At 41.4% G+C, this 21,205-nt stretch overlaps 1 protein-coding gene across 1 annotated transcript in view; it reads left to right on the plus strand.

Moving 5' to 3' along the window:
* Window positions 1-13,035, plus strand: part of RAP2A (RAP2A, member of RAS oncogene family) — a 40,540-nt gene extending 27,505 nt beyond the window's left edge. Inside the window, exon 2 of the mRNA XM_082859574.1 lies at window positions 9,255-13,035. Coding sequence (XP_082715700.1) covers window positions 9,255-9,492 — 238 coding nt within the window. The 3' untranslated portion in view covers window positions 9,493-13,035. The remainder of the gene's footprint in view (window positions 1-9,254) is intronic.
* The last annotated feature ends 8,170 nt before the right edge of the window (window positions 13,036-21,205 follow it).

Below are 21,205 nucleotides of genomic sequence, written 5' to 3' on the forward strand. Positions count from 1 at the left end.
TTTCTTGGACTTTCCTGGTAACGCAGTGGTTAAGAATCCGCCTGCCAATGCAGGCGACACGGGTTCGATCCCTGCTCCGGGAAGATCCCACATGCCGTGGAGCAACTAAGCCTGTGCACTGCAACTACTGAGCCTACGCTCTAGAGCCCACGTGCCGCAACTACTGAGCCTGCGTGCTGCAACTACTGAAGCCCGCAAGCCTAGAGCCCACGCTCCGCAACGAGAGAAGCCACCGCAATAAGAAGCCCACGCACCGCAACCAGAGAAAAGCCCACACGCCACAACGAAGATCCAACGCAGCCAAAAAAATAAAAATAAGATAAAATAACAGAATAAAAAAAAAAAGACTATTTCTTCAGAGTAGTTTAAGGTTCACAGCAAATTCAAGGTGATGTGGAGATTTCCTGTATAGCCCCTGAGCCTACCCATGCATTGCCTTTCCCATAAGCAATATCCCCCACCAGACTGGTACATTGGTTAAACTGATGAACCTACATTGACACATCATAATCACTCAAAGTCAGCAGTTTACCTTAGTACACTCTTGGTGGTGTACGTTATGTGGATTTGGGCAAATGTTTAATAGCATGTATTCATCGTGGTGCTATCATAAAGAGTATTTTCACTGCCCTGAAGATCCTCTGTGCTCCACCTGCCCACCCCCACCAACTCCTGGCAACCACTGATCTTTTAACTGTCTCCATGTTTTGCCTTTTCCAAAATGTCATATAATTCAAACCATACAGTATGTAGCCATTTCAGACTGGTTTCCTTTACTTAATGCGCCTTTAAGTTTCCTACCTGTCTTTTCATGGCTTGATAGGTCATTTCTTGTTAACACTGAATGATATTTCATTGTCTGGATGTACCACAGTTTATCCATTCACCTACTGAAGGATATCTTGGTTGCTTCCAAGTTTTGGCAATTATGAATAAAGCTGCTATGTACATCCATATGCAGGTTTTATATATTCATAATTATTCACTTTTGGGGGTAAATACCAAGGATTGCCGGATTGTATAATAAGAGTATGTGTAGTTTTCTACGAAACCACTGAACTGTCCTCCAAGTGGCTGTACTATTTTGCATTCCCACCAGGAATGAATGAGAGTTCCTGTTGCTCCTATCTATCATTTGGTGTTGTCAGTGTTCTAGATTTTGTCCATTCTAGTAGGTGTATAGTGTTATCTCTGTTTTAATTTGAATTTCTCTGACAAAATATGATGTGCAGCATCTTTTCACATGCTTATTTGCCATCTGTGTATCTTCTTCATTGAGATGTCTATTAAGGTCTTTCGGCCTTTTCTTTTTTTGCGGTACGCGGGCCTCTCACCGTTGTGGTCTCTCCCGTTGCGGAGCACAGGCTCCGGACGCGCAGGCTCAGCGGCCATGGCTCACGGGCCCAGCCGCTCCGCGGCATGTGGGATCTTCCCGGACCAGGGCACGAACTCACGTCCCCTGCATCGGCAGGCGGACTCTCAAGCACTGCGCCACCAGGGAAGCCCTCACTCAGTTTTTTAATTGGGTTGTTTCTTGTTGAGTTTTAAGACTTCTTTGTATATTTTGGATAACAATCCTTTATCAGATGGCTTTTGCAAATATTTTCTCCCTCAAATGGTTTTTTAATACAACATTCAAAATGCCTGAGTTGAGGGGCTTCCCTGGTGGCGCAGTGGTTGAGAGTCCGCCTGCCAATGCAGGGGACACGGGTTCGTGCCGCGGTCAGGGAAGATCCCACATGCCGCGGAGCGGCTGGGCCCGTGAGCCATGACCGCTGAGCCTGCGCGTCCGGAGCCTGTGCTCCGCAGCGGGAGAGGCCACAACAGTGAGAGGCCCGCGTTCCGCCAAAAAAAAAAAAAAAAAATGCCTGAGTTGCATTGTCATGATCAGTTTGGTCCCTCACCATCAAACTGTTCTTCTGATACAGTGTCAGCTCTTAATTTCTATTAAAACAGATTATTTTTATCTACATCGGTTTGGAGTATCCGTGATAGCTTTGAGTATCTTTTTAGTGTTATTATGCTCCTAACTTAATTTTTACATTACATCTACAGATTTCTCTCTGTTCTTCAGTATGCAGTCTGAAACCAAGAGAAAGTTGCAGCACAGAATTGCGGTTTCCTTTCATTACTCAAGCTAAATTACCAGAAGTGCTCTTTTAAGATGAAATATTTAGTCACCTCAAAACAAATCAGTTTAGAGGAAGACGGAAGCCTTATTTAGCTTATGTTTTCCATCCTTACGAGAAGTATTGATGTTTTATGCTGGCAGGCTGTGGTAGGAGCCTTCAACTCCTAGCCAAAAACCGTCCTCTTTCTCCAGAACTACCATAATACTTTATGGAAAGATTAAAAATATCAATCCCAAGGGTGGGGAAACAGGCACTCTTAAGCACTGTTGGTTGTGGTATAAATTTCTGGATGTCAGTTGAGACTGCATGTATGTGTGCATGGCAACCTGGTTATCTAATCTAGAAATGTGATTTTTCTGGTTTAAATGGTATGCCATACACACACACACGCACACATTATGCATACCTTTGAGAAAGAAGTTATACCTCTAGGTGTAGTTCATCAGATTGCTGTTTGTTAGTGGAAAAAATGAGTAGAGGGGAACTCTCCATGCACAAATGGAGAAGGAGTCATTAAATTACGGTATGTTTATCGTAGAGGCTCTATAAAATGGAATACTGTTTACCCATTAATATGATGTATATCACTTATTGATATACAAAGTCCATGATAAGTGAAAATCGAAGCTGATATAATCTTTCATAAAAATTTACATTTATATAGATATGTATAGGAAAATAGTGAAACGATATACATGAAAATAGTTATAGCAATTATTCTCATAGAGGTGAGATTAAGAATGTTTTTCAGTTTCCTCTTTACCTATTTAAATATTGCCATGGGTTTTTTAAAATCATTATGTGTTACTTATTTGACCAGGGAGATGGAGAAGAAACGCTATTTTCATTTTGGAGAAAAGATTTCTATGTTCTCAAGCGTAAAAGGAGGGACAAGGTGTTACAGATCACAGCTCATTAGATAGGGATAAACTTTTTAGCACTGACTTTTTAACACTAACATTTAACAGAACTGACAGGAAGGACAAAATGGGTTGCCTGAGATATGATTTCCACATCACTAAAGATGTTGAAATATAACCATTTGGTAAGGTTGTCATGGAAATGATTAAAGCATCAGGTGTTCTGACATTCTGCCTTGAGACCCTCTTGGTAGGTGAGATTTTTAACAACGGGTGGAAGGTTGAACAAGGGGACCTTGTAAGTAAAAATCTTTCCGATTCTCATTTCTGAATTTAAAGAGAATTATATTTCAACCTGCTCTTGAAAAAGTGACTGAGAAGACAGCAGCCTGGTAAAATTCATGTGAAGCATAGCCTTCTTTTAATATGCTACAATGCGACACCCTCAAAAGGAAGTTAAAGGAACTGAGCATAGTGCTATCTGTCTACAACTTACCATTGGTGAATAAATGCAGGGAAGAAGGAACTGATCCTGGACTTGCCACAGTACAAAACCATGAGCTATACACATACAGTATTGTTTGGGGTCACAATGTAGTAGATCAGGTCAGTGATTCCTAAGCCCTGCTGCACCTCACAATTAGTCTTCAGAACTTATAGATCTAGATAGGTTTGTTTTTGTTTTTGTTTTTGTTTTGCGTACACGGGCCTCTCTCTCCCGTTGCGGAGCACAGGCTCCGGACACGCAGGCTCAGCGGCCATGGCTCGGGGCCCAGCCGCTCCGCGGCATGTGGGATCTTCCCAGACCGGGGCACGAACCCGTGTCCCCTGCATCGGCAGGCAGACTCTCAACCACTGCGCCACCAGGGAAGCCCTAGGTAGGTATTTTTTAATAGGGTCTTGAGTCCTGATCCCACAAATTCAGATTCAGTAGCTCTGGAGTCAGGCCTGGGAATCAGTATTTTTAGTTCTCAAGCTATTTTGGTGATCAGCCGAGTTTGACACAACCAGAATAAAATATACGTACACATATACCCATATCAAGGCAGTTACATAAAGACTGTTGACAAACATCACATGCTTTGAACTATTCATATTTACAAAGCTGCCTTCACTGAGAAGCCGTCAACATTCTACAGCTAAGTGATACTCACGCCAGTATTTCTGATGTTTCATTCAATGCATTAAGCAGAGCTGCTCAAAAGAACTAATTTTATTTATTAATATATTAATAATTATTGATAATTAATATATATTATTATATATTAATAATATATTATATATTAATATATCATGCTCATGATACGGTAAACAACACGAACATTCATGTTAATAAAACAAGAGTTCTCAGAGTATAAACAAAGATAAAAGTGAGATGCAGAAGCCACTGCATGATCCCGCTCTCAAAGGAAACATCAAGGCAGTTATGCTGAAGTTGATGAGAAACCAGCTGATGTTTAAGATGTGGACAGCGTGCTACTCTGCTCTTAATAACGTTAACAATAATACATAAATTAAATATTTTCGGAATTTTGCAGCTTCACCTTTGTTCCCAAGTGATGTGTTTAGAAAAGAGACAAAATGAAGACAACTCACGAAACTATTATAAATATAGAGCATGAAATGAAAGTACTGCCGTCACCTGCCAACCAAGTGCCTAGTCTTCCTAGATAATCTAGTTGGCCCTGTCGCAGGCATCACGTTTGTCTTCTGAGGCCACTTTTGCCACCCAGGTTCCAAAGTTCTGTTTAGCCTGAAGTGAACAGGTTTCCTGTGCTGCAGGGTTTCTGGCTGCAGGAGTGGCAGGAGGCTATACAGATGGGCCCCCAGCCATCACACACACTCCCACCAGCTTTCACACTGCCTGGCCTGAGTCCTACCTGGCGTGCTCTTCCCCAGATACCTGCTTGGCAAACTCCCTTACACCTTGGCTCACATGCCACCATCCCAACAAGGCCCACTCTGCTCATCTGGTTTAAAGTAGCACCTGTGCTCCCAGCCCCCTCCCTGTTCTGCAGGTTTTTCCCATTGCACCTAACGCCATTTAGTAAGCCAATAATTTACGTATTTACTTGGGTGTATTATCGGTGACCGCCTCCTCTGCTAGACTCTAGGGCAGAGCTCTTTGTGTTACTCTCTGATGTATCGTAAGTGCCTAGAATAGTATCTAGCACATAGTAGGCCCTTAAATAAACGTGTTAAATGGATGAATAAATATACAACACATTGACTGTTTATCACTACTTACGCAGCGGCAGGCAGTTTTCCGTAGAGCCTTCAGTGCTCGCACAGCTAAAAGCATCCCACGTTTCTGTGTTTGAACAGTGGTGTCAGTGCGATGGAGCTGCCGGGGCCCCACGTGCATCTCCACCTTCCTGGGAGGCGGAATGCACTGAGCACCCGCTCCACTCGCCAAGTCGCAAAGCTCTGCTGCCTGGGGACTTCGCCCCACTGAATCTGACGCGGTTACCCCTGCATGTTGGGCTTACTCCTGAGGCGTCCATCCGCATCTCTTGTGAAGCTCAGCCCGTTGGGTGCTGTTCTTAGAGCAGTGCTGGGCTCTCAGCAGTCACTCAGTAAGTGATACGTGTTGTCTTGGGAGTGACCTGCTGTGTCTGTGCTGACTTTCAACTTCAGGGCTTAAGAACCCCTTCGAAATTAGCTAGTCCAGCTCATTTTATGGTCCAAGAAACCACGGAACGTAGAGATTAAGTTAATTTTCTAACTTCACAGCACTGGCGAGAGGCAGTTCTGGAACTGGAGTCCTGGTCCGGGCGTTATCGGTTTGTTTGTTTCTTAATATACCGTATAGCCACAGTGCAGAGCAGAGCCAGTTTCCTCACAGCCTCGCTTTACTGTCAAGCTCATCCTTTGCTGCTGTCCCATTTCTTTCTCACTCACCTTCCCGAAGGAGGATCCAGGTTTCTCCAGATCTTTCCGCCACACAGAGGACCAAGTCTGTCATCCCAAGCCAGCGCCTTTTCCGATCCCCTTCGCCACAGGCACCCACATTAGGAGAAGGCTCTTCTGCTTTTCCTGTTCCCTGTGGTTACGATGCTCAGCCCGGGCGGGGTAGAGTAGAAGAGGCTGTTGTCAGGGCGCTGCTTTATCCCTGTGACTCCAGGCCTGCCTCTGGCCCCCGTCCTCACCGCCCAGGTTGGTGCGCCCTCCCTCGCACTCCTCACCCCCGCCCACCAGTTCCCCCTCCTGCGTCACACTTCCTGAGGCCGTGGTCTCGTATCAGCGGGAGGAGGGGACAGGACGCCACCCTTCGTTTATCCGGCACTTGGTTTTTCCTAGGTTCTCTCACGTGACCGGTACAGCAACCTTGTGTGTTAAGTGGGAACAGATGTTCTTACTCCTGCTTTACTGATGAGGAACTGAAATACGGGCGAGTAGAGTAACTGATTTGCCCAGTCTTGCAGCCTCTCAGTGGCCCGACTGGAAGCCGAGCCTCCAGATCCTGTCGCATGTATTTATGTTAACCGAAAGAGCCACGAAATTGATCACCGTCGGGTGTTCTGAAATGTACATAATACCGTTTTTTCTTAAACATCCTACTCAGTCTTTTAAAGCCTTCTGAGAATATTAATCTGGATTTCTCTAGCATCTTTAGCATCTTGGTTTTAGGAAAGACCACTGAATTCAGTGTGTGATATAATGGACAAGGTCTCTGATACGACTAAGTGGACATTTCGGTTTAACAATCATTAAATACTGTTGCAAGTGGACCTATGTTTGCAGTGTTCTAGTTATTACCCTTTTGAGAATCTGTTAGATTTATTCAGATTCTTGATTCAGTGTATCATACAATGGTTAATGATTTGGTTTTTTTACGTTTTGAAAATCCACATATTTGTAGTTTTTAATTAAAAGTAAGAAATATTTCTTTATGTATAAAGCATATTATACTGTATATTTAAACTAAAAAGTATTCCTTAAAACAGTTATCACTTGATTAGTAATAGAAAGGGATGCCTTATCACTTTCCTTTTTGTTAAGTATTGTAAACAGAGATTGAAATTAATTTTAACTTAAATTTAATCGATAAATTTTACTTAATTTTATTAACGTTTATGTTACTTCACTTCTAGACAAAGTGTTTTAAACACACAGTGATGTATAGCCTCTTATAAGAAAAACAAAATGCAGTTATACCTTTGTAAGTAAAACAGATTAGGAACTGACCTTGTCCCGACAGGACTGGCCGTGTCAGCTCCTTGCCAAGCTTCTCTGTACAGCAGGCCAAGAGGGCTTGTATGCAAAGCACTGATTTATAGTGTTTGTAATGCAGCTTCATTCTCACTGCCGTTGTCCTCCCAGAGGCCAAGGAGTACACATAATTGTTTGTATGTGAGGGTCCTAGAAGCTGTGAAAAACTCCTGTGTCATATGTTCAGAGCTCTCAGTATGATCTGAGATCAGGAAGCCTAGGCACCGCTGAAATACAGTAAATGCGTGGAAAGTCCTTTGATAAAAATTGGAATTGTCCAGATCCATCTCTAGCAAAATGATAATATCCAAATCTTAGATTTACCTTTGATATTGTTATCCCCACTGTCCCCACTCATTTTTAAGTTGCTTGTGTATTTCAGATTTCTAAGGGGCACACTGCCTGGAGCGTGCCCTGTTGTTGAGACCATTCTCAGTTTGATCTTGTGCCAAAGAAAAACAGAGAGACTCTGTTGGGAATATAGTTTGCTTTATAAATTAGGGTGAGTAGAGATGAACCATCTCGCGAGGATGATGAAGTTGTGGAAGTACTGTCACTAACATTAGCTGCCAGCCTGTTACTCAGTTTCCTGAATGATAAAAACGCTCTACAAATCCTGCCTCAGTAAATCCTGACTATGGGTAGCTTTCTCTTCTAACGGATTAGCTGTATCTAGTCACATTTGTTATCACTTGTGTGCAGGTTTGCAGTTTGCTTCCTTTATAAATTAGAGATGCATTCTGCTTAGGGGTAAGTACAGACACAGGTATTGATTTATCCTAAAATCACAAAAAGCTTTTAAAATGATGTATAAAGTACAAATGTATTAGCAACATTGCTTAGAACAAACATAAACACAAATAGTAAATAAATATACAGAGTAGCACCATGTATTTTTACACCATGAGTAATCATTGTAGAGAGAATCATCTTTAGTACCAAAATGATTTAGGACCTCTTTGTTCTTTTCATATTATCTTTTGTCTATGAGATTAGTTTTTTCCAAACATCTTTACTTATAGACACCTTACCTGAGTCCATCTGACTCCTGTAACAAAAATACAATAGACTGCATGACTTAAACAACAGAAATTTATTCCTCCCAGTTCTAGAGGCTGGGGAGTCCAAGGTCAAGGCTCTGGAAGATTCAGTGTCGGCTGTGGGCCCACTTCCCTAGTTCATACACTGTCATCTTTTCACTATGTCTTTACTTGGCTGTAGGGGCAAAGGAGCTCTCTGGGGTCTCTTTTATAAGGGCACAAAATTCCATTCATGATCTAATCACTTCTCAAAGGCCCAACCTAAATACCATCACCATCACTTTGGGGATTAGGTTTCAACATATGAATTTTGGTTGGACACACATTTAGTCTGTAGCACACTGATTCTAGTTAGGAAGGAAAAGAAGTGGTAACATCAAATAAAGCTAATGATTGGAATGTTTAAGTCCTTGTCAGGCTGAAAAGAACCGTGATTGTCTTTCAACAGGCTAATCTATAACAGTTTGTGTAAAGGGATAGAGTGTAGTTGTGTTTGGTGGGTTTCATCCTAATGAGTTCTACTAGCTTTTTTCTTATTTAGGAACTGTTAGAACATGATCAGTTTTGTATACTTCTAGAACATAGTAAAATGCTGAAATTATATAAAATTATAAATTATTCGTTTAGTCACAAGAGCTAGTACCTCATCATCTGAATTTTTGTAAGCATCTCTTATAATGAAAAAAGTTTAAATTAATCCATAAAAAGGGATTTATTCTGAGATTCTGAGAATAATTTTCCAAGTATATCTAGAAAGGTAAATTGATTTTAAAAGATGTATAATTGATTAATTTAAAACATCATTTTGAAAAACCCATTTATGACCTACTATGAGAGCTGCTTCTAAATGCCTTCTGGCAAATGTCAAACCAACTGGAGCAAATAATTTTTCATGTAACTAAAAAGTATATTTGTAGTAGAATATAGAGAAAAAAGAGAAAATACACTTTACCTGTTTAACTTCATGCTAACTTCTCCAACATCTGTGTGTTTTGTTTATTCTCTCGTAGGTATGAGAAGGTGCCAGTCATCTTGGTCGGGAACAAAGTAGATCTGGAAAGTGAGAGAGAAGTGTCCTCCAGTGAAGGCAGAGCCCTTGCGGAAGAGTGGGGCTGCCCCTTCATGGAGACGTCTGCCAAGAGTAAAACAATGGTGGACGAACTCTTTGCAGAAATTGTGAGGCAGATGAACTATGCCGCGCAGCCCGACAAGGATGACCCATGCTGTTCTGCATGTAACATCCAGTAGCATTCACACGTGGCTGTCCCGGTCAGGAGCTGCCCTGAATCGTAGGCGATACCAACCTCGTCTGCTCAGCAGTGGAGCTTGCAGGATGTGTGGTGTGAATCTCCAGTGAAATAGCCGTCCTTGTTCAGAGTGGAGCAGTGATGGTCAGTTGATGTCTCTGAGTAACATATGGGTTCAGTAACTCCAGTCTTCACCGTGGTCCTCAGTCTTCTCTAGGCACCTGCAGCTTCAGGCATAGCCAAGTCGATCTACAGAGTGTTCTCCTTTGAAAGCTATCATTGCATTGTCACTGAGTTGACAGAAGCAACTATGGTATATGTTAAAAATAATCATGGGCAAGAAACCAGAAGAATTCCTGTGACCACTTACAATTAAAATATTTTGTCTTCTGTTAAAAAAAAAATTAAGGAGAAATATTTTCCTACAAGAGTACTGAATTTCAGGAACTGAGATAGTACATCTAACCAATGTATCACGTCAAGTAAGATAACAACAGCTGACCTGCCAACAGCATTACAGGGAGAGATTCTTTGCTCAGCTGACATATTTGTTTTTCAAAATCGATGCTTAATTGTAGATGTTATCCTAATTTGTGACACGGAACTAACTCACACATCAGTCCTTGATAGAGCAAAAGTCACAACAGGTTGTGTAAAAATACAGCCTAGTGTTAGAATGTGTCATCACCTGCTTTGCCCAGAAAGTGGAGACTCTTACAAGGGTTTGAGCCGAATTAAAACCCCAAACCCACCCTCTGTTAACTAAGCAGGGATGGTCTTTACTACTTTACTGAACAAGAAGGAAGCAACTGTGACGGAAAGAGATTGTGTAGCCTTACTAACGAGAAGTGTTCTAGTAGATTAACTAGTACCATCATGTAAGGAAAACGAAGCCATGTTGCATCCACATGTTCCCGTTTGCAGAAACCTCACAAGACAGTACAGATATCTTGCATTTTTACGTTCGTTAAAGCAGCAAATTCCTTCTTGCCTTTAAGGGCTATGGTTGTGGTGTGATTCTCGGCTAACCTGCTTTCGAAATCAAGTTTTCTATAGCAGAGCTTTATCGCAGGCATTTAAAAAATTGAATAACCATGAGAAATAATTTGGGCTTAAAAGTAGAACATAAATTATAGAGTGGAAGTTAAGAGACAAAAAAAAAAAAAAAAAAAACCTTTACTTTTCCTGGAGAATTATATAAAGATTTTCTTATAACAATTTTGCCCTGATTACTGAAGTGGCAAATAAAGCTAGAGTGAATATTTTGTTTTGAAAAGGTGCTCAAGTTCTGACATTTTTGGTTTTCATAGCCGTAAAGTATTTATCATTTGCACGACTAAAGGCACACGGAAAAACCTATTCATAAGTTTTACAATCAAGTGCAGAAGGGTTTTCAACTAACTTCAGAGTTACAAATGCTGAAGAGAGTATCTTGAGCTGATCCTCTGGAGATAAATTTGGCCTTCAGAACTGCAGTATCACTGAGCCTGTGATCTACATACCGCCCCACATGTTGTTGGTTTCACGCGCTTGTGCAAGTAAGCTCGGGTCTTATGTGTGTAACTGAGCGAAGAGTGTATGTTTGCGTGTGCATGTGTGTTCATTGTTCCTACTAATTTGGCACAAGTCAGAGATAATTGCCTATAATGAGAATCTGTACTGCAGAATATAGTGTATCAAAACCCTTTTTTTCTTTCAAATTATTCGTTTTTATACATTATTGAAATCATTGGTAGCCCCCCAAGTGTTTAGTAACCTGACATTAAGGTTAGAGGAGAGAAAAAAGGTGGATAGTCCTTTTCATAGATGAGAGAACAGAGATCTGTGGGTAAAACCAGGCCATGGTTGTCAGAAGTCTTTGAATTGTGAATATTTGCATTCTTCAGTATCGTTTTTTTTTTTATGATCCCCAATTATGAAGCACCTTGTTTATAGGACAGAAAGTTCTGACCAGTTTTATTGAAATAAATTTCATCACGTAAAAGGTGATTTGACTCGATCACGTGGAGAAATCAAAGATTCAAGAAGTATGATTTTATCAACTGAATTAGAAATACTTGTTAGTGCACTGTTTGAGTTTTGAATCCTGTAACTTCTAAGAATGATTCTGTTTTTTAGAATTCCATATTTGGTAGCAATTTATGGCAACAGATTACATATTAAAAACATCTATAAAGATTCTACAGTTTTACATTGTGGATTGCTATGCAGACAAGAAAAGTTAAATAATATGAAAGGTATGGCAAGATATAAGGTGGAAAAGGTTATCTAAAAATTTGGGTTTTAGTTAGACGTGTTTGTCAGACAATAAGGTGGTTTTTTACTGTAAAGATGTTAATAACTGATTTGGCTGCCTGATCAGTGTTTCCACGCAGCCCTGAATATTTAGGGACAAAGCATCAAAGATACGCAGAAATGTGGAAACGCTTGTGTGCTCTTACTGTTGGTATTTCATCTGGTATGGATATCTCAGCTTGAATGAATGTGTTTGTTGAGACGTTAATACAACACTTAAGAACAGGAAGATGAAATTTGTTGGCACATGAAATAATAGTGGCTAAAAGTTGGTGACCCTTGGGTCACTATTTATTTTATGCCCTGATCAGACTAGCAACTAGATAAGTGAAAGTTTTTCTAACATGCCTTAAAAATGTTATGGTTTGATCCAAAGACCCACTTTTTCTTTAGCTACTATGATAAGGTTTTCTTTTTTTTCTGTTTCATCTCGTTTTACTTTTATACAAAGGCAGCATTTTTTAAGTTTTTTTCGTTCTATATTGCAACATTTTTTTTTGGTTCTTTTAAGCTGTGATAGTGATGGCAACTGATGCCTTTCATTTTGTTCAACTTATACAAAACAAGCCAGCATCTGATCAAAAGTATTACATAAAATCTTCCTTAAACTATTGAAAGGTGCTTTGATGATTTTCTCCTTTGGTTTGTAGAATTAGGACTGAAATTTTGAGTCTGATCGCTACAGTTGCCATCACTTTTCTGTGGTAAAACTACTGATATTTGCTCTTCTGTATAAAGAAATGTTGCCTAAGGGTGTCTGCTGTTTGTTTTCAGAAGTTGCCCACTGGGGGTATTGTCTATATGTATGAATATGAAAGTGCTTATTTTGCTTGTTGCCATTGGTTTTTTGTTTGTTTTCTAGTTTTTTGTTCCTCTCAGTAGTCTTGTGTTAGCACTTGGGTAAGCTTTAATTGTCTCCTTAGCCAATCAAATGTTAAAGACTATGGGGGTCTTTTTTTTTTTTTTTTTTTTTTTAACGTGTCATTGTGCATCTCTTAAATCTTGATCAGGGTTTCAAGAATGACTGCAGTGGGTTTTGGAAACAGACTTATCCTTATTGATTTGGGATTTCCCAGAGATAAATATAGTTCACAGTTAATTGTTGAGCTCTAATACAACTGACCATTTAAAATCGAACAACAGTTTATTGTTTTGTAACAATGTCAGTTGTTAAACCTTGACATTTCAATTAAAACATGAATTGTAGTTATAACTCAATGCAAATTCAACAGTTGTATTTGGAGTTAAATTATTTTAACAAATAAATTTATTTAATGAAATTTCCTCTGGGTTTGGGTCTCTTTTGGTTCTAGTTGTTTTGTACCTGTTCATGAGTGAAACGTATTTAATGTATTTTTTCAAAAAAAACCTAAAAATTGCCCTAGAGTGAATTTAATACTCTTCTTACAGAAATAGTCAAGCTGAATTAAATTGAATTAAATTCATCATGTAAAAAGGGAGGTTAGTAGATCATTTTCACACCATTTAAAAATTAAAATGACATGAGAAAGATTCTTAAATCAGTAATTTCCAATATAAAGTTATCTTCATAAATGGTATTTTATATTTTTGATGAAAGCTGGCTAATTTGAAATCTCAATGCTCTTGTTCACAGAATTGTTCTAGATAATTAACATTAATTAGCTGTTGCTTTGTAGCCCTGCTAGTATCACTAAAATGTATCCGTGTCCTTCTAGTCATGGCTTGGGGCTGTCTTTTTGTTTAGGTCTTGTGGATTTTAAGGTACCAGAAGCTGGAGGTTGCTGTTTAGTGGGGCTGTAGGGCCTGCTTGTTCTATATACAGCCCTTTGAATGTTGAAAGATGCTGTTAATTATATACAGCCTTCAGCTGCTCTGATAAGGAGCCCATTCATCCCCTAAGCCAATTTCAACTGTGCCTTTTGGTCATGTTGCCTTCAAACTCTGTTGAAATTTCCTGGCAACATTCCACCAGTTTAGAAGCCTCATTGTTTTGGAATATAAGAATAATTTGAATGAATAGAACAGAGGCACTGTAGACAGAATCTCAAATATTTAAAGGAAAACATGCCTATATTTTAGTAAAATAAATAAATATCTACTGGTTGGCTTCATAATCTCATTTGAAGCATTTGTAAAGTATTTAAGCCTATCAAATTCTAATTTCAGTTGGGAGAATTTCTTTGCGGCTGGGAAATAGTATTTTGAAATTCTCACAAGTTGTACCATTTATTGATTGTTAGAGGTTCATGAATAAAAATATAAAAAGCTGAAGGAATAAACTGCCACCAGTTGGGACCCCATCTGACCTCTGGGACCCGTGAAGCAGAGAAAATTGTCACAAACTCCCTAAAAAAGCTGCTAACCTCTTATTTGTTTTTCAATTCAAAATATCTATGTTTCCATGTAACTAGGAATGAAACATAGTGTCACTTCATTTGTTAAACAGATAATTTAAACTGGTTTTACATTTTTCCATATTAACTTTTTTCCCCTGCCTTTTGTTTTTGTTTTTCCCTTTGAAGTATTAGGCTTTAAAAGATCTGCTGCTCTTCCAGGTAAGGTGGTTTGTTATTTCTTTCAATATTTTCTTAAAACAGTAGTCTTCATATTACCTTCTAAAGATTCTTCCAAGATTAATGGAGAAAAAGGCAGAAGACTGTCTGCTGGAAAGATTAAATATGAAGACCTATTTATATACACAAGTTAGGAAAAAAGAAACTGAAGGAATGACACTGGTTGGATTTATGGGAATGTTTATAAGACTCTCCCATTTCAAAAACTTAAAAATATGAAAGATTTCATTTTATCATATGATTACAATTTTACATTGACAGTATTTGGGGTATGCTTTACACTTTTACCTTAAAAAAGATCAAATATTAGTGAAAAGCACAAAATATAAAGGGAAAAAAGCCACCCAATTCCCAAATCCCCTCAACAACCGTGTTAACATTTGATGTAAACATTCTAAACATATTTCTCTGCATATACAGATACACATACACACGTAGTGAGAAAGATAAATAATTCTATGTTGCTTATAAGAAAACTGGCTCTAAGTACTAAAAATGAATCACCCATGGTCACTCAACTAATAAAAGTGGCAGAGTTGAGATGCAGACTCTTCTAACTTTAAGTCACCTTTTCCCCACTGTTATGTCTTTTTATATATGGTATCCACTCGCTCCAGGCCCACTCACCTGTTACTCCTTGAGGATTACTCACATCTGGCATGGTGCAGCCATGCAGATAGGCACATACACATAATCCCTGATAAAAAAGACAATTTAATTGTCTTGCTTCCTTCAAGCTGCTATGACAAAGTACCATCGACTGGGTGGCTTATACAACAAACAACTATTTCTCACACCTCTGGAGACCTCAGAGTCCAAGACCAAGGCTCTGGCAGATTTGGTGTCTGGAGCAGGCCCTCTTTCGGGTTGCAGACGGCTGACTTCTCCCTGTGTACTCACGTGGCAGAAGGGAGAAGGCAGCCCTCTGAGGTCTCGTTCATCAGGGCACTAACCCTGTTCATGAGCAGCCCACCCTCATGACCTAATCACCTCCCAAAGGCCTCCCCACCTAATTCCATCACGTTGAGGATTAGGTTTCAACATAATGAACTTTGAGGGGACATGAACATTCAGCCTCTAGCAATAGTCCTCTCCTTGCCTTTCCACTTACCTCAAGGCAGATAAGAATTAGCCTACTGGCAAGAATTAAGTAATCTGTACCTTTCCTACTCTTACATGCCCATGCTCAGTAAGCCAAGAGGAGTCAAAGTCCTGGGCACACAGCCCATAGAGACTGCAGTTGGCGCCATTCTTTGTTTCTAAAGTCAGTGCAACAGACCTTAGCTGTTTCATCCTGGGAATTTGAGGAGCCTCTGTGATGGGTGGGAATGGATGGCAGTACAGCAGGGCTCTGGGGCTCTGCTATTAGAGCAAGTGTCTACTTCCCAAGGAAGCGTTCAGGCTAACTACAGGGTCTGCAAGAGCCATGCCCCTGGAGGGTGGGAAGTGGGGGCACTGAGCTAATTGAGGGCCGTCGCAAAACTAAGGGGGGCAGAGGGATGTATAGATCAGACACTACACAGAAGAGTCAATGCTAGGTCTATGGCTACAGTTAAATATTAGACATTTTTAGGTTTTAGTGACATTTATGATTAAAAACGTCAGGATTAGACAGTTATTTTCTAAGACGCTTCAGCAAAATGAGCGATTCACATATACTTAGAGCGATTGAAAGAAATCATTGTTTAGTGGGAAACTACTAACACCAAGAAACGCTGTACTATTAGTGAAAAGGCAATAGCGTTTCTGTGAAGATAGTCACAAAATCTGAGTTAGGAAATAAAAAAGTGTGAAAGCAACCAGGGGCTTCATTTATTTAGTCCTTCGTCACGTCTGTGTGGTGAGAAAGTGAGAAAGTCATAGCCTAGACTCTGAGTCCAGGTTCCAGGGGGAGATCTGCCAACGAGATGTTATGGCACAATGGGCATCACTTATTTCTTCAGGTACTTTTTACCCAAGAGTTCTGAGGCAGTCTTATACCATGAGATATTTTGTAGGAAATGATTCTAGAATCAAGTAAGTTTGGAAAACTCTGCATGATAGATCTCACTTCTTGGAAAAGGCTCAGAAAAATTCTGCTGGTGTTTCTAAATCTAACCTGACTGCAGGATACTTTCTTCATATAATATCTGGAGCAAAATTTGGAAAATACTATTAGATATTTCCCTTACAAACCCTGCTGTGGGGACTCCGTCCAGGTGAGGGGCCTGGATCAGTTGTGAAGCTGGCAAGTCTAGTCTTGAGAGAGAGAAGAGGCACTGTGGTCTCTGTGTATTTTGCTTAGACCCATAGTTAACCTTGGCTCTCAAAGCTTACCTTTTTGAGAGAGCTAAGAAGAAGGCAGAAAGATAAAACCAAAGAAACAAGTCTAGTGACAGTTTTCTCCTTAAAGCCTCTGCTGGCCGGTGTATATGTCTATTCCTAGGCTGACTCACAGCAGGCTGGACCCTGCTCCCCACATCACAGTACCCACCCCATTGCATTGTGATGCACAGTCTCCTTGACTTGGGTCCATATCAGAAAATGATGAGTTGGGGTACCATTAAGAAAGCATTGGCCCAAACATCCAGGAATCCCTGAATCCATCATCCCTGTGGGAGGTATAAGCTCGTGTGTACCCACCCTCACACGGTCTCTCTCACACACACACACACACACACACACACCCTAAAATACCAGAGTGAGAGAATGGCAATCACCTCCTGGAGCTTTCATTTTAAAGCTGCAGTGCAACACACTAGTGTACCGAATGGACGCCCCCAGACTCAGGCTGCCAGAGGAGCCTAGCATGGGAAGCAATCCAAAGACCTCTGTCTACTTCTGTCTCGGAGCCTGAATCCAGATCCTGAGTCTCGCCTCTACAACACAAAGAAAGGCCAGAGCACCTCAGCTGGTGTGAAGAACCAAAAGAGAAGAAGCAAGTTTGATCTGGAGTCTGGCCAGGTGCTCCCCTAGGCCATCTCCCCAGTCCTGATAGAAGAATGGGAGAAGGCTCACAGGCAGAGGACCCTCCTGGGGGAGCTGCCTCCAGTCTCATCTCATTTCACAAGGGCAGGGAGACCCTGGCCTTTCTCCTGCAGGGGGCCATCTGGGAAGCCGGCTATTGTGGCCAAAGTGAGCTTAATACGCCCATCCTCCAGCAGCTGGCCTCGTCCTGGGAGAGGAATGGAGATGGAAGTGAGGACAAATACAGGTGGGAGGACAGCCTTTCCTCCACCAGAGTCCACAGGACCTTTCTTTCTTTTTTTTTTTTAATTAATTAATTTATTTGGTGGCACTGGGTCTTAGTTGCGGCAGGTGGGCTCCTTAGTTGCGGCTCATGCGCCCCTTTGTTGTGGCTCGCTGGCTCCTTAGTTGTGGCACATGTGCTCCTTAGTTGCAGCCAGCATTCTCCTTTGTTGCAGCTTGCTGCCTCCTTAGTTGCGGTATGTGTGCTCCTTAGCTGCAGCCAGCGGGCTCCCTAGTTGCGACTCATGGGCTCCTTAGTTGCGGCACACGAACTCTTAGTTGCGTCACGCATGTGGGATCTTCCTGGACCAGGGCTCGAACCTGTGTCCCCTGCATTGGCAGGCGGACTGTTAACCACGGCACCACCAGGGAAGTCCTTTAAGTTACCTATTTAACTTCTCTTGGTCAAGGCTAATGAAGACATATTAATGAAATTAATTTAAAATAGCAAATATCTGATTTTTTCTTCTTTGTAAAATTGGTTCAATAACAAAGCAGTTTAAATGCCCAGAGATGGTTGATTTTTTCTCAATTACTGGATTCACCTGGCTGCAGGTTAACTGGTTTGGTTTGCAGACTATCCGAACAGCCCATGAAAAGAGATTATTTTCCTCCCTAGAGAGATTTTCTCCCAGAGAGCCTCCGTGATTGAGAGACAGCTGATAAGATCTGGTGGTAGATATCTCAGTGGGAGGAGCTGTCTTGATTAAATCAGGAGCATGAAACCTGGAGCATTCCTCTCCTCCCCCATCAGATCACCAAGCCCTAAAGCTTGCTTCTTTCTGCTGCAGAAGAGTCAATGCACTAATCAGGACGACCTTATTACTAAACCCACTGCAGCCAACCTTCCCTAGAAAGTGACAATATCACAGGTGACTGTAACACCTTAACCAGATTTAGTCTACAAACCAGTTAACCTACATTGGATTAATAAGGAACTTATTACAGTTTGAGGTGACTTTTTTTTTTTTTAACTGACCTATAACACACATATAGTAAAATGCCCAAAACTAAGTGTTTTATACCTCAGGGAACTTTTACATATGTAGCCACCAACCACATCAAGATATAGACCTTTTCTGTCGCTCCAGAGGGCTGCTTCATACTCCTTCTCAACACCCACACCCCACAAGGAACCCCACAAGGAACCACCGTTCTCACATCGGTCACCATGGGTTAGTTTGGTCAGTTCCTGAGCTTCATATGAATTAAATCATACAGTGTGCGCTCTTTTGTGTCTCAACGTTATGTCTGTGAGATTCAGCCATGCCGTTACGTGTAACAGTAGCTTGTTCTTTCTTATCACTATACAGCATTCCTGTGTATGAACATACTTCAATTATTTATACAATCTACAGTTGATGGACATTTGCGTGGTTCCCACTTCAAATCTATTATGAAAAAAAGCTGCTATGGACATTCCCGTTGATGGCTTTTTGTGGTGGACAGACACAAGGCTCATTTCTCCCAGGTAAATATCTAGAAGCAGGATTGCGAGGTCACAGCAGACAGTTTTCTCAAGTGGTTGTACCAGTTCACACCAGGACAAGCAAGTTGCACAGGTCGCGGAACGGGCTACTTGGTCAGCAGACTCTGCAACAGAGCTTAGTGTGCAGGATGTTTATTGCAGGGTGCCCTTGGGATCAACTCCTGTGGAAGGGAGCGGTAGGAAGTAAGATTGGACCAAGGGAGAGCGAAATGGAGCTGCAGTGCAGGGCCAGTAACAACCTGGGGTCGGGGGTGTTAGAGATGGCCCCTCAGAATTATCCTGAGCTGGGCAAGTGGGCTAGCCCTTTGTGCCCTCCATCAGTCACGGTGACTTTGGATGAGAGGCGGCTGAGGCAATCGCAGGGGGATTGGAGATGGAGGCTGTCAGCACTCTTGGGCACCCGGGGCAGGAATCGTCTCGTTGAAAGGAGATCTAGGCAGCGCCTCACAGTGTCTGCCTGCTGCACACGCCCACAGGCATACCTGGCGCTGTCAGTGTGTTCATCTGGCCACTCTGGCGGGCGCGCAGTGGTGTGCCATTGCGGAGTTTACTTTGCATTTCTCTAAGGCCAATAACATTCATACGCTCATTGGCCGTTGGTTATCCTCTTCTGTGATGCACCTGTTCATGTCTTTTGCCCAGTGTTTAAATGGGTTGTTTGTCTTTCTCTTGTATATAAATATTAGTGCTTTATATTTTCTGGATGTATATCTGTAAATATACTATCCCAGGACAAAGTTGGCCTTTTCACACTCTTTGGAGTCTTTCGATAAACAGAAGGCTTTAATTTTAATGAAGTCAATGTACCAGTCTTCTCTTTTATGATTAATTTCTTTTGTATTCTTTTAAAGGAATCTTTCCTTACTTCGGGGTTGTTCTTGACCACCAGGCCCTCAATGGTATGCTGATTTGACCTTAACATAGAATAGTTACTTTAAGCATACAGGAATGGTTGAGCCAAGCGAAATACAGCTACTGTTATTAGTTAGTCTTTGTTTCACATTATTACTGAAACATTTAATTGACAAGTGAGGCTCTTGGCCAGCGTTTCCCTAAATGTATGTCACCAAGCACTATGTCTGTGTTGGAAAAATAAAAGCGGATTCCGTGGTCAAGCAGGTTTGAGGAACTCCTGGCTAAAGTCCAGCAGGCTCCTCACTGCAGAACTCCCGTGGTTTTCAATACCCTAATATCCACTAGGTAACTTCAAGAGGCATGGCGGATACTTTCTATCGCCAAATTATTCGACCACAGAATGCTTTATCCCCAGAGCATCTCACAGGAATGGTGTTCCATAGGTGACTGGTTTAGTAACTATCTCTCAGGACAAAAGGTATGATGTGCAACAAAAAAGAAGTCAAAAAAATCTGAATCCAGGAGTCCATAGTGATATTTTTAAAAAATACCTCTAAAAATCATGGGGGAAGGGACTAGGCATTTTTAATAGAAGGACACTAGTTAATGAATGTAGAAAGACATAGAATCGGGAAATCATCATTTTGCAATCCCCCGTGTAAAAGTAGATTCAGGCAAAGATCATCAATAAATGCTAAGACCATTGGGTAAAAAGGTTATGGGGAAATGAAACATTCTCATGGTCTCAATACAGCATTCCACAAATTACTTCTTTTTTTTTTTTTTTTTTTTTTTTGCAGTACACGGGTCCCTCACTGCCGCGGCCTCTCCTGCCGCAGAGCACAGGCTTCGGACGCGCAGGCTCAGCGGCCACAGCTCACGGGCCCAGCCCCTCCGCGGCATGTGGGATCTTCCCGGACCGGGGCGCAAACCCGCGTCCCCTGCACCGGCAGGCGGACCCCCAACCACTGCGCCACCAGGGAGGCCCCCACAAATTACTTCTTAATTGCTAAGTGACAGCTGTAGCTTTTCAGTGGAAAGATCTGGCTGACACCAACTGAACCAGGTGATCAAACTTAGTAGCACCCACAATGAGACTCAAGTCCATAATGGGTCTCTGCTGTGACACATGAGAAGCACCCCATGTGCTTCACCTGTGCGGTATCCTTGCCAAAAACATCTCCCCTGCCTCTAATCATGGGGAAGAAATCAGACAAATCCACATCACAGGCATTCCACAAAAATAACTTTGGATGCTGCAAAAAGGTTTGTCTCAAAAGACAGAAATGGGG

The sequence above is a fragment of the Leucopleurus acutus genome (assembly GCF_964270905.1).
Source record: "Leucopleurus acutus genome assembly, chromosome: 18".
Taxonomy (NCBI): Eukaryota; Metazoa; Chordata; class Mammalia; order Artiodactyla; family Delphinidae; genus Leucopleurus; species Leucopleurus acutus.